Source organism: Myodes glareolus, chromosome X (assembly GCF_982192425.1).
Source record: "Myodes glareolus chromosome X, mMyoGla1.1, whole genome shotgun sequence".
NCBI lineage: Eukaryota > Metazoa > Chordata > Mammalia > Rodentia > Cricetidae > Myodes > Myodes glareolus.
Window position 1 is genome coordinate 30650904 of NC_142053.1, and position 13130 is coordinate 30664033.

Genomic DNA, 13130 nt, shown 5'->3' on the forward strand with positions numbered 1-13130 from the left:
AAGTAAAATTCATTCAAACCATCAATATCGTCTGTACCAGCTTCTCCTTAGATTTCTTGTTTGCAGGATTACTTCTGAATCTCTTGCTCAAAGGATCAAGTGAACCTGAATCAAGGCTTATGTGACCCACTGTCTCCTAATCACCACATATTGGGAATATTCATCTATGCAAGCAACACTCATGACTTAGAAATGATACCCCATGAAACTAGACTTTGTCATTCTGTTTAAATGGAATTTCCTGAAAAGTGTACATCATAGCCTACAAAATACCAGAAAGCATGTGGAGGTTATGTTTTTATTGTTAACAAGAGTGTTCAATATTAGTTAAGCTTGGCAATGGGACCATGCCATTGCCATCACCAATTGGGACCATCACCAATTAGCCACTTGGCTCCTGAACAAAGGATGATGCCATTCTAGGAAGAATCTTCTTCTATGTCTCTAAGTATAATGATGTCTTCAACTGGAGGTGTGTTTTCTACCGTACGAGTGTTTTCTTCTTCCTCTCTTTGGCTGTTCGTTTGGCAAACCACACCTAAAATCAGAGGGAGAGAAGATTGTTTTAGCATTGGCTTCCACTCTCAGAGCCAAGAGAAAAAAGTCACTTTAAGGCATCTAACATGGAACTTCCTACTCAGCTCACAAAAGCAAGCCCCAGCTGTGTGTCAACCTCTGCAAATAGGGCCATGATTTTGTCCTTTTCCCACAGTATAAACACTTCAGTAGGGACTTCCACCCATGGTAAATCTGACCAGCATATTCTTTCATGTTATACAAAGTTCTCCAGCATCAGGATGAAGAATACTATCTCTGCTTCAGTGAGACCTCCAGAATCCTGTCCTGCACAATATTAATCTTTGTGTTTTAAGTGTTGTTCTTCCATACCTATCATTCCTTACCTCCACTCAATCCTAATACAACTTTTGGTAATGTGTTTGACTAGACACAACACTGAATGACAGAAAAATTAACATTAAGGGATGCCACTATGTATTACCATCGTCCCAAGATATGATCATTTTTTTCTTTATGCAGTGTAGTACTTTAACCTGATATTCCAGACACAAAACAGAAAGACGGGAACAATCAAAGAGTTAGAGGGGCAAGGAGTATTTCAGTAGGAGGCCAAGTGTCTGGCCAGCTGAGGGTCAAGAATTGCATCACCGTGAACAACATATGTTATGATGGTTGTCCACCTAGAGAGGATGACCCTTTTATGCAGGGTTGTTTCAATTTATGCCAAAATAGAGTTAATAGAGCTCAGTTTGTCAGGTGCTGTAATCTCAGCACTTGGGGGACTGGAGGCAAAAGAACCCTGAGTTCTAGGACAGCAAGGGTTACATAGAGAAACCCTGTGCCAAAAATCAAACATTCAAAGAGGGAAAAATGAAATCCATTCATTTAAAAGTGCCTAGGTTAAGGCTAGCTAACCCTAAAGAAGGCTAAAGATTGTCTGTCCAATTGTTGTGTTTGGATTCACTGACCTTCAGTTTGTCTTCAGGCACGTTCAGAGCTCTCGCAAGTTCTTCCCTGTGTAAAGACAACCACGGAAGTTTATCATTCTGCTTTACATGCAATACAATGTCATATATGAATTCTATACCTTTTACAATATCACTATCCTCTACCCTCACACTCGGTATTAACTTTCATTCTCAGAGGCAGTCTTACTTTTGATATGTCTTAATTTCCTGCAAAAGTTTCTAAATGATAGAGACAAATAATTTTAACAAACTTTCAAAAATTAAAAATAAATGTCAAACTCTATGCTGAGCAAAGAATGCTAATTTAAAAACAGCACTTGGGGCCAGGCAGTGGTGGCACAGGCCTTTAATCCCAGCACTCAGGAGGCAGAGGCAGGCAGATGTCTGTGAGTTCCAGGCCAGCTGGTCTACAAGAACTAGTTCCAGGATAGGCTCCAAAAGGTAAAGAGAAACCCTGTCTCGAAAAAACCAAAAAAGGAAAGAAAGAAAGAAAAAAGAAAGAAAGAAACAAAACAAACGAAAAGAAGAGAAAAGAAAAGAAAAGAAAAAAAGCACTGGGGAGGGGAAAGAGAACCCAAAAGAGTTGATGGTTAGGTACACTGTCCCTGAAAAGATGAGGAGATTACTGGTCGGGAGGTCACCAAACACAGTATAAACCCCTAGCACTCATGAACTTGATGCTAGTAAGTTGTTTGGGTCCACTAAACTCTGGTCTCTATATTTCACAGAAATTAAAATATGACTCGGAATGAGAGGTGTGGACTAGGGACACTTGCTTCACGTCAGCACTACATGTTGTTACTGAGCTCAGCCCCCACACAGGGCACCCTCCCATACCCACCACCAAAGGAGAAGACCCCTGTGACTTGGAGATGGGCGATAGGGAATATAGGGCCTTGAAGCGCAAAAGGACACCTTAACATGAGCCAGAGGCCAGGGAGGGTGGGGAGCTCTTGGTCCAAGCCACATACCTGGCAGCCAAATCTGGGTACTGGGATTTTTTAAAGACTTGTTCCATTTTCTGGATCTGGCGCCGTGTGAAATGGAAATGGTTTTGAGGACCCTGGTGCCTCTGAGGAATCCTTACCACACCAGCCGCTGAGGTGTTCAGATCTTCTGGGTCAAGCTCCAAAGAACATTCCGGGTGGCCACTGCTTTCTCCCACATTGGCATCACTTTCCTCAGAGTCCCTCTCGCTATCCTGGCCCTGGATGCTGTCATAGAGTCTGATATATGGGAGACCTATGCAGCATCCACAATGGCCACCAACTGCTTCCTTGGCTGAGGCTGAGGAGGAGGCCACAACCCCGTCCTCATACACTATTTCATCCCCATAATCTTGCGTAGTATTAAGTTGAAACTCATAATAAAGCTTCTTGGCCATGACTCCAACTGTGAGCCACAGACAGACTGGGGCCCCGAAAATGAGTGACCTTGAGTTCTAGAATCTCGGCACTGCTACAGACAAAACAATGAGAGGACGGAGGAAAGGGTGACGTCAACGTGTCAATGCTCAGGTCCGAGCATGCTGCCCAGTTCTTCATGCTCGACGTCCAGGCGCTTGCTTGCATGCAGGAGCTGTTGAATTGTGCACCCTCCACTCACTGCTGCCTGACTGGTTGCGCTGGCCCTTCTGCCCACTTGCTGAGGTTGGTGCTGTCTGTTTTAGTGCACAAAGGATGGGTGTGGCCCAAACGAGGAGGACCTGAGGGAGACTGAACGGGGATGTGGAAACGTAGCATGGAGTTAAATCTTTCTCCTAGGCCATACTTCCAGAATGAGCTTTAATGCTTGTCTGCATGGTGCCCGTTCCTTCTAGCTTGTAAGGAGGAGTTAACAGGTGGATTGTGTGGAAGTGCAAGATAATTTAGAATGGAGTATGGGAGAAAGGCACACACTTGACTCCAGGATCCTCGAGTGAACATGTAAGAATTTCTGTGACCCCCACCCTCCACCCAGGACTAGCAGCTCAGAGAATGGGTTTAGAACCAAGTGGACATGATCAGCTTTAGAGACCAATAGTTCAGGAATGCCTGTTAGCACACTGAATGCTAGCCAACCATTGCTTTTCAAGTACAACATCAAAATTTTTAGGACTGGGTTTGAATAGAATGCTAGCTAATGACACTTTCGAAAAGCAAGCAAATGGTACGCTCCTCCCAAAGAAAAATGATCTGCTTAGAAAGTAATTACATTGCCGGGCAATAGTGGCACACATTTAATCCCAGCACTCGGAAGCCTGAGGCAGGCAGATCTCTGTGAGTTCTAGGCAAGCCTAGTCTAAAAGAGCTAGTTACAGGACAGGCTCTAAAGCCACAGAGAAAACCTGTCTCGAAAAAACAAAGAAAAAAAGAGCTAGTTCCAGGACTTGTAGGACAGTAACACAGAAACCATGTCTCAAAAAGCCAAAATAATAATAATAATGATAATAATTATGTCAGATTTTTAATAATTTCTGTTAAATTTTACGTGTAACATTTGCATCAGATCTTATCTCTGCGGTGTTGATGTGGTTCCTTACTCCTGTTGGACTGAAGGTAAATATATAAATATTCAGGCAACATTTAGAATAAGATTTGGCCTAGAACATACAGCATGTGACACATTTTCAACAAAAGAATAGGTGTCTGAGTTATCCAAGGTTGGATGTTGGGGAGGTTAAGTAACCCTCGTCCTGACAGATTCCCTAGGGTTTTCCTTGCTCTTGGAATTTTTGGAATCAGCACTTATATACATTAACACCATACACACAATATAGAAATAAAATGAATGGCTAAATCTATTTACAGTTATTGAATAAGGAATCATTTAATTTTTCTTTCTCTTTTTTTAAGCATTAATAATCTTTATTGTAGAATAGTGCAGTACTTTATACAGGGGAAGAGGCTAAAACCTCTTTTTTTTAAAAGATTTATTTATTATTTATATAGCATTCTGCCTGCACACCAGAAGAGGGCATCAGATTTCATCATAGATGGTTGTGAGCCACCATGTGGTTGCTGGAATGGGACCTCTGGAAGAGCAGCTAGTGATCTCAACGTCTGAGCCATTTCTCTAGCCCACAGTTACCCTTCCTTCTCCTCCTCTCATCCTCTCCCCTTCCCCAACACCCATCTATCCCCCTTCCCTTCTACCCACTGCTCCTTGGTCTCCATCCAGAAAAGGGCGGGCCTCCCATGGACTTGAACATAGCAGGGCACTTCTAGTTGAGGGAGGACCATGCTCTTCCCCCTGCATAAAGGCTGGGTAAGCTAATCCAGCATGGGGACTAGGGTCGAAAATGTAAACTAAGCACCAGGACAGGTCCTGATCTCACAGCCAGGACCTTACAAACAGAGAAAGCTACATAATTGTCACACACATGCAGAGGGCCTAGGTCGGGTCCATGCCAGCTCCCTAACTGTTGGTCCAGAGCCCATGTGGTCCCACGAGCTTAGATCAGCTGTGCCTGTGGTTCTTCTGTCATGACCTTGACCCCTCTGGCTCATACAATCCCTCCCCCTTCCTCATGAGGACTCCCAGAACTCAGCCCAGTGCTTGGCTGCAGATGTCTTTGAATCATTTGATTTTATTTTCTCTTGGGAATCTCTGTGAATCATTAGATTTTTGAAAGAGCTTTCTTTAGAGTAAGTGCAAAGATGGAAGTCTTTAAATCGCTTACACAAAACTTTTGCTAAAAACACACAATGGGGGACTGGATAGATAGATGGTTCAGTGATAAAGAGCCCTTGCTGCTCTAGTAGAGGACCAGAGTTCGGCTCCCAGAGCCCACATAAGCTATGTCACAACCACCTATAGCTCCAGCCCAAGGGCATTCAGTGTCCTCGCCAGGACACTGAAGACACTCACACACATGTACAAATACATACACATGAATACTCACACACATACACACACACACACAAAAAAATAAAAACTAAAATAAATCTACAAAATGAACTTAATCTTTAATTCTGAGCTGCAAAACTTTCAAGAACAGAGAAAACCCTAGATAATTTGTTAAGAAGAGGGATACTGATCCTTCCCCATTTCCCAAGGTGGTTAACTCAGGCACCAATTATTTTTCTGAAAACGTGTCATATGCCTTATTTTCATGTTTATATTAGTTGATGACTTGACTGTTTGTTGGTCTGGCAGTGTAGATGAAGAGACAGAGACCCCGAGTCTGCAGAATGTCAGTGCAGGAAGCTGGGGTCTTTCTGATGACATGGAGTCAAGGATGATACTTGACATTTGTACTTGGGCCTCTGAACAGTTTCCCCTCTCACTGACTACCAAGCACTTTCTAGGAGACCTCTGGATTATAACTTCAGAGGAAGAAGAGAGTAGACTGCTAAGAAAGAAGCAGCATAAGAAAAAGAAAATGGGATGGGCAGTGCCAGCTCTGTCTAGTAGGAAGCTAAATCCCAAAGCCTGAGCTCCCATATCTTGGGACCCTGGATGAAATGCTTCATTCACAGCTTCCATAACCATGAACGGGGATAACATCAATGGCACAGGACAGGGATACCGTCCAGGTTCATTAATTACTTGCAGAATTTTGGCATCTTTTACTTCGGCTTCACAAACCAGTGTACTAGCAACTATGGTTTCATTCCCCTGTAAAGAAAGTCCTCAAACCTCTTGATTTCTTCCACAAAGCCTAGTAACTCACCACCTAGGGTAGATTTTATATTAGCTTCTGTCTTCTGGCTTGGACCTTTTCTTCCTTGAACCTCCTTCCATTCAGCAGTGGTGGAGGATGGGCCTACGGATTCAGCCCTGTTGGTGCACCTTATTACACCTTATGATGTTTGTCCTTGGGTTGTGCTCGGGAGAGGCACTTAATAGTTGCAACTGAGTTTGGCGTCATAATTTTCATGTATATAATAAAACATGTAGTGGGCCACAAAAGCAACTGTACCAAGTGTGTCAAAGAGATGACTTTCTGGAAGAGTTCTGGCAGTGCTCATGAAATGGTCTTGACCCTTTTCAAAACTAAGTTGGCAATATATGTTAGGGTTTATGTCTGGGCTGGATGCTCTCTTCCATTTTTCTTAAAGTCTGTTCATGCCACTCCTATACTGTCATGCATGCCGTAGTATATCATACTTTAACTTTTAAAATCAGAAAGTGCAGGACTTCCAACTATGCTCAGTATCAGCAATTCAAGGTCCCTTGAAATTTCAAAGGAATTTTAAGATACAAGCTATTCTCCCAGATATTCAAGAAGCCTGAAGCAAAAAGATTGCGTGTTCAAGACCCACCTGGGCAAGTAAAAATACAAAAAAAAAAAGGGTGGAGGGGTGGAGGAGTAAAGGGAAAATCAATGATAGAGGAGGAGGAAAGGACAGAGGAGAAAAACAGGAGGAAGAAGAGAATGGGAAATAGAATTAATCTAAGTCATATTTTCCTGCTTTTTCCAAAGAATACCACGGAGTGTTGACAGGGATTTAATTGAATCTTTTGTTTGCTTTGAGGAGTATTACATCTTACCAATACTAAAGATTCTATTTCATGAGTACACATGCCATTCTGTTAATATGTGCCTTCTTTAATTTTTGTTCAGCAACAACTTTGAATTTATAATGTACAGATCTTTTTATTAATTTAATTATGTATATAGTGTTCTGTATTGCATGTATTCCTGCAGGTCAGAAGAGGGTACCAGATCTCACTTGAGATGATAGTGAGCCACCATGCGGTTGCTGGGAATTGAGTTCAGGACCTCTGGAAGAACAGCCAGTGTTCTTAACCTCTGAATCATCTTTCTAGCCCGCATATATAGGAGGAAGAGGAGTGAGCTGCTTATTTGTCCTAGCCACCCGGCTAGCTTAGCACTGAAATAATGACACAGAAACTGCATTAATTAAGACACTGCCTGGCCCATTAGCTCTAACTTCTTATTAGCTAACTCTTATATCAATTTTACCCATTTTTATTAATATGTATATCTCCACGTGGCAGTGACTTACCGGCAAAGATTTGCCATGTCTGACTCTGGCAGCAGTTCCATAGCGTCCCCCTGACTCTGCCCTTCTTCCTCCCAGCATTCAGTTCTGTCTTGCCCATCTACCTAAGTTCTGTCCTACCAACAGGCCAAGGCAGTTTCTTTATTTACTAATGTGCTTTCACAGCACAAAGAGGAGACTCCCACATCATGCATACAAGATTTTTTTATATCTTTGGTTAAGTCTATTACTAAATATTCTATTCTTGATTATGTTATTTTAAATAACACTGCTTTCTTAATTCCATTTTAATATAGATTTCTCATTGTTTCTATATCTCTTGTCACTAATATAGTAGGCCTTCACCAAATGTCTTCTGAATAAAGAAAAATGTTTTTAAAAACTCCCACCAAACACTGCAAATGGTACTTTTGATGAGAATACTTCTGTAAAGAGTGTCATTTCTCAAATGGTAAAGGCTTTCTCCATATTGTATTATTTTTCTTTACTATTAGCAGTCCAAGATAGCATTACTCATTCCTAGAACAAGCAGAGTCTTTCTGTCAGTATTTAAATATAAGTTATATGCACCTGTATTTATTTCTGTCTTTTGATAACATACCTGTTGTTAAAATATCAAAATATTTATTGATCATTTACCTCGGGATCTTAAGTGCCTCTATCCCAAGATTTACTACCTATAATAAATTGTTTCAGTAATAGTGCATGGCTAGTGAATCACTTCTATTATTATTTTTCTTTGTTGGTTCTCTTCCAAATTAATTCAAGACTTTGCCATGTTGTTTGCTTAGGTCACTAGAACATCAACAAATATAATCTAATCAGTAGCTGGAAACTGGATATTGTAGCTACTCATATTAGTACCTAGATGTTATGTGAGGAAGCCCAGGATATCCCACTTAAAATATATGGCCCAGACAACAGTCAAAAATCAACCATCAGGAATGTAAAACCATGCTAGTTCACAAAACTCATCCAGGCCTCTAGGTGAATATAGCTACATAAGTGACTGTATATAAGCTTTAAACATCAATTTGACACAACTTTAAATCATCTGGGAAGAGGGTAATAATTGAGGAATTATCTAGATAAGGTTGGCTTATCAATACATCAGGCCTATGGTTACCTGTACAGGACCCACACAAGATTAAGCCAGCCAAAATCTCAGCATAGATTGTTTAAATGATCTTAAGCCCCAGCCTGTTACTGAGGAGTTATTGGCAGTTGATAGTTACTTGGGGACAGAGAATTACTCTTTTTTGTGACAATCCTACCATAGCCATGATAAGACTCCATGCTCTAGTGAATAGCTGCAGTGGAATAATCCTTCCATAAACTGTGTAAATTATACTATGGTCGGTTAATAAATAAGCTGACTGGCCAATAACTGGACAGGATAAGGTTAGGTGGGAAGACCAGGCTCAGGACACTGGGAAGAAGAATGGCGGAGTCAGAGGAGTCACCAGTGAGACACAGAGAGAAAACAGGAAGTACAAGATGAAAGAAAGTTAACACTATGTGGCAGAATGCATATTAATATAAATGGGTTGATTTAAATTATAAGAGCTAGTTAATAATAAGGCTGAGCTATCAGTCAAGCATTTGTAATCACTGTCAAGCCTCTATGTGGTTATTTGGGAGTAACTTGTGAGACACAGAGAAATTCTACCTACAAATGGCTTCACACCCATGTACATATGGCCAACACTAAGTAGAGTTAATGGATAATTTTAAAAAAAACACCAAAATATTTGGAACCTGAAATGTCAACAGGGATATAAGGAATCTGGGGGAGTTGGGGGGTAAAAATATTCTTTGAGCATATTTCATTTTTATATGTATAAAATTCTTCAAATAATATTTAAACAATATTTTCATGGAATTTAGCCACTATATTTTAGAATGACTGGTTATAAAGCCAACATTAGCTATCACCTAAATATAAATGAACCAAATTGCTCCCATGTATCTTTCTGAATGAAGAAACATGGAAAGAATCAAAGTTACCTAAAATTTGTAGGAAGGATTAAGTTAAGGTACAGTATGAGACTATTTCTGGAATAAGCTGTAATATCTGCCAATATGAGACTGAAAATGATAGCATATCTTTTTTTAAAATCATCTTACCAATATGTAGAGAGGAAATTCACAAGTTGGAAGCTAGTTCTCCCCCCTTTTTTATCTTCTTCCCTCCGTTTGCAATGGTGAACAGTTTTATAGGCTGCTACAATAGTCAAGTCATTATATTCAAGGTGATATAGTCAACCTCCAATACAATGAACTCACAACGTAATTAAGTGATATGCAGATTTGTATTAGGTATCTCCTATAAGTCAATATAGTGTGGTCACATTGGGAAAATGAAATGAACATGTCAAATGTTATTATTTTAAAAGAGTGTGAAACCAAATGTTCATCTGTAGATTAAGAGCACTCTAATAAGAATTCTGAAAATGGGATTCTTGGAAAGCAGGCTTCATAGGGAAATAGAAACATGAGTCCTTTAGGATTGGCATGGAGGAAGGCAGAATAAATATTTGAAGTGCAGGAATCTCTATAACAAAGCTTCAAATTTGTTGACTGGTGAGTGAAAAAGAAAAAAAAAAACTTTTAATCCCCAGGTGAAAATTTCAGTAGCATCTGCACCTCTTCATTTGAGCGATATTTGCTGAGATGTATTTTGGCATAGGCACCTGAGCCAGCTTATTTACCAACAGTATACATAAATTGTGGTTCTTTCTAAAATTCCTGCTTTCTCTGAAGCTTTCCACCATCCAGAAACTATGCATGCGTGAGCTAAATGAATGTCATGCCATTGACAAGAATCATTTTCCCTTTTCTAGACATTTTGAAGAAACGAATAATACAGGCTCATTTCAAAAAGGAGTCTTTCAAAGTCAGCAATTCTCTGACACTTCTTCCATCTCCCCCTTGCATGCATGAACCCCACTGATTTTTTAGAAAGATGCACTGGTTGTCATGGTAAAAAAAACTACATTAATTGGCTTCCTCTAGTTGATGTTCTGTCAAGCTCACTGCCCCACTGAGGATTTGGAATAGAGCACTTAACTTTTTGCTTCTCAAAAAACATGTTCTCAGCAAGTCAGCTGCCTCAGCAGAAAATGGGAAGGTATTTGAAATGTCCAATATGTTATCTAAATAGTTCACTCTTCATGGGGCCAGACGTGCAGTTTCATTTTCCTTTGGTATCTTCTTTCCGCAGAGACTTCTGATAGAACCTCGGCTGGAGATTCTTAACTGCATTAAGTGGATTTGGGGGGATTTATTAAGGAAACGTGTGGGCAGACCATTGATTTGAGAACTGAGTCCAGAACAGCGGTATATGGAGCAAATTGTAAAGTCATCCCATTTTGTTATGTTCTTCTGCTGTTTCCCCAGCTATTGCTAAGAACAGAGGACAGAAAAGGAGGGGGAAAACAAAGGAAGGACAAAGAAGGCTGGTATTTCCAGTATAATGTATGTTCTTAACAACTTCAGACTCCTTCTGATTCTCTTTCTGCTATAGTCTGAGTGTTCTTGAAGTCCATTGAAATGATATTAAGATGTGGAATCTGCTGGGAACTGACTAAATCATGAGGATTTCACTTTCATAGAATAAATGGATGCTTTAAAAAAAGCTTATGATGACTGGATTAATTCCCCCTGCCTGTTTTGCCTTTTTGTTCTTTCTGTTATGTGAGGCTGTGGTGCTATTCCTTTAGGCTGGAGAAACAAGGCTCCATCTTGCAAGGAGACAGTCAACCTACCAATGTCTTCATTTTAGATTTTCTCGGACTCCAAAAGCTTTTGAAAAAAAATTTTTGTTGTTGTTGTTGTTTGATTTTTTTTGTTTGATTTTTTTAAATTTTTTATTTGAAAGTTTTTTTTTCCATTTTACATATGGAACACAGTTCCCCCTCCTTCCCCTCCTACTCTTTCCACCTTTCCCCCACCCTACCTCCCATCTACTCCTCAGAAAAGGTAAGGCCTCCCATGGGGAGTCAATAAAGTCTGGCATATCAAGTAGAGGCAGGAACAAGCCCCTCACCCCTTTATCAAGGTTGAGTAAGGTATCCTTCCATAGGGAATGGGCTCCAAAAATCCAGTTCATGCACTAGGGATAAATCCTGGCCCACAAACTACCAAAGCCATATAACTGTCACCCACATTCAGAGGGTCTAGTTTAGTCCTCTGCAGAATCCCCAGCTATCAGTCCAGAGTCAGTGAGCTCCCACTAGCTCAGACCAACTGTCTCTGTGGGGTTTCTCATCCTGATATTGACCCTTTGTTCATTATAATCTCTGCCCCCTCTCTTTGACTGGACTTCAGGAGCGAGGCCCAATACTTAGCTGTGGATCTCTCCATCTGCTTTCATAAGTTACTGGAAGAAAATTCTATGATCACAATTATTGTGATCATTAATCTAATTACAGGGGAACGCCAGTTAAGGAATTCTCTTCGATATTTCTAGATAATCCTTGTGAATTTCTGGTAGCTTCCCTAGCACCAGATTTCTACCTAACTTCATAATGACTTTCATTGTCAAGATACCTCTTTTTTTTTTTTTTGCTTCCTCAACTCAACTATACCTTCCCCATTCCCTCATGTTCTTCTCCACCTTCACCTCTCACTCCCCGCTGTGCTGCCAATTTATTCAGGAGATCTTTTCTATTTCCCCTCCCCAGTGCCATCCATGCATGTTTCTCTCAGGCTCCTCCTTGTTACCTAGCTTCTCAGGGTTGTGAATTGTAGCCAGGTTAACCTTTCTTAATGTCTAATGTCTACTTATGAGTGAGTACATACCATGTTTGTCTTTTGGGCCTGGGTTACCTTTCTCAGGATGTTTTTTTCCAGTCCCATTTTTCAAGATGTCATTTTTTTAAAATCACCGAGTAGTACTCTACTGTGCAAATGTACCACACTTTTATCTGTTCTTCAGTTGAGGGTTGTCTAGGTTGTCTCCAGGTTCTGACTATTATGAATAATGCTGCTATGAACATATGAGCAAATGTTCTTGTGGTATGAGTATGTATCCTGTGGGTATATAGACAAGAGTGGTATTGCTGGGTGCTGAGGTATATGGATTCCCAGTTTTCTGAGAAATTGCCATACTATTTCCAAAGTGACTGTACAAGTTTGCACTCCCACAAGCAGTGGAGGAGTGTTCCCCTTACCCCACATTCTCTCCAACATAGGCTGTCATCAGTGTTTTTGATCTTAGCCATTCTGACAGGTGTAAGATGGTATCTCAGAGTCATTTTGATTTGCATTTCAGTGATGGCTAAGGATGTTGAACAATTCCTTAAATGTCTTAAACAGAATCTTTCCATGAACTCCAGGCTGTCCTCAAATTTCCTATATATTCCAAAGTGTTGTTAAACTCATAATCTTCCTGCATTAAACTCCTGAGTGCTAAAAATATAGGTTTTGCTACCATACCTAGTTTATAAAATTTTCTGTTCTTTGTAAGTTACTCAATACAAGTTATTTTGTTATAGCTGAAAAAAACCCCAAAACAAACCAAAAACATCATTTTTCCGGCCTCTAGTATCAAAACATATCTATCTATTGTTACTATTGTAACTTTCTCTGTGAAGCTTTAGGAAAATCTGAACTATGTTTTTCATGCCTCTGAATGACACACCATATGACTTCAACACTTAGAATTATCCCTGAGGACTTTTGAAATAGA

At 40.3% G+C, this 13130-nt stretch overlaps 1 protein-coding gene across 1 annotated transcript; it reads right to left on the bottom strand.

The window, feature by feature from the left end:
* Window positions 1-315: 315 nt before the first annotated feature.
* LOC148117257 (uncharacterized) lies at window positions 316-3093 on the bottom strand. The gene is made up of 3 exons (XM_087903036.1): window positions 2459-3093; window positions 1488-1533; window positions 316-538 (listed from the first exon to the last, which is right to left on the bottom strand). The coding sequence occupies exons 1-3, from the start codon at window positions 2869-2871 to the stop codon at window positions 482-484; spliced, it is 516 nt and encodes a 171-aa protein (XP_087759162.1). The 5' UTR covers window positions 2872-3093; the 3' UTR covers window positions 316-481.
* Window positions 3094-13130: the final 10037 nt, after the last annotated feature.

Coding starts and splice junctions, on each gene's coding strand:
- LOC148117257 (XM_087903036.1), bottom strand. CDS start 2,871: ATGGCCAAGAAGCTTTATTATGAGTTTCAACTTAATACTACGCAAGAT. Junction 1,534..2,458: donor TACCCAGATTTGGCTGCCAG/GTATGTGGCTTG, acceptor GTCTTTACACAG/GGAAGAACTTGCGAGAGCTC. Junction 539..1,487: donor TGCCTGAAGACAAACTGAAG/GTCAGTGAATCC, acceptor CTCTGATTTTAG/GTGTGGTTTGCCAAACGAAC.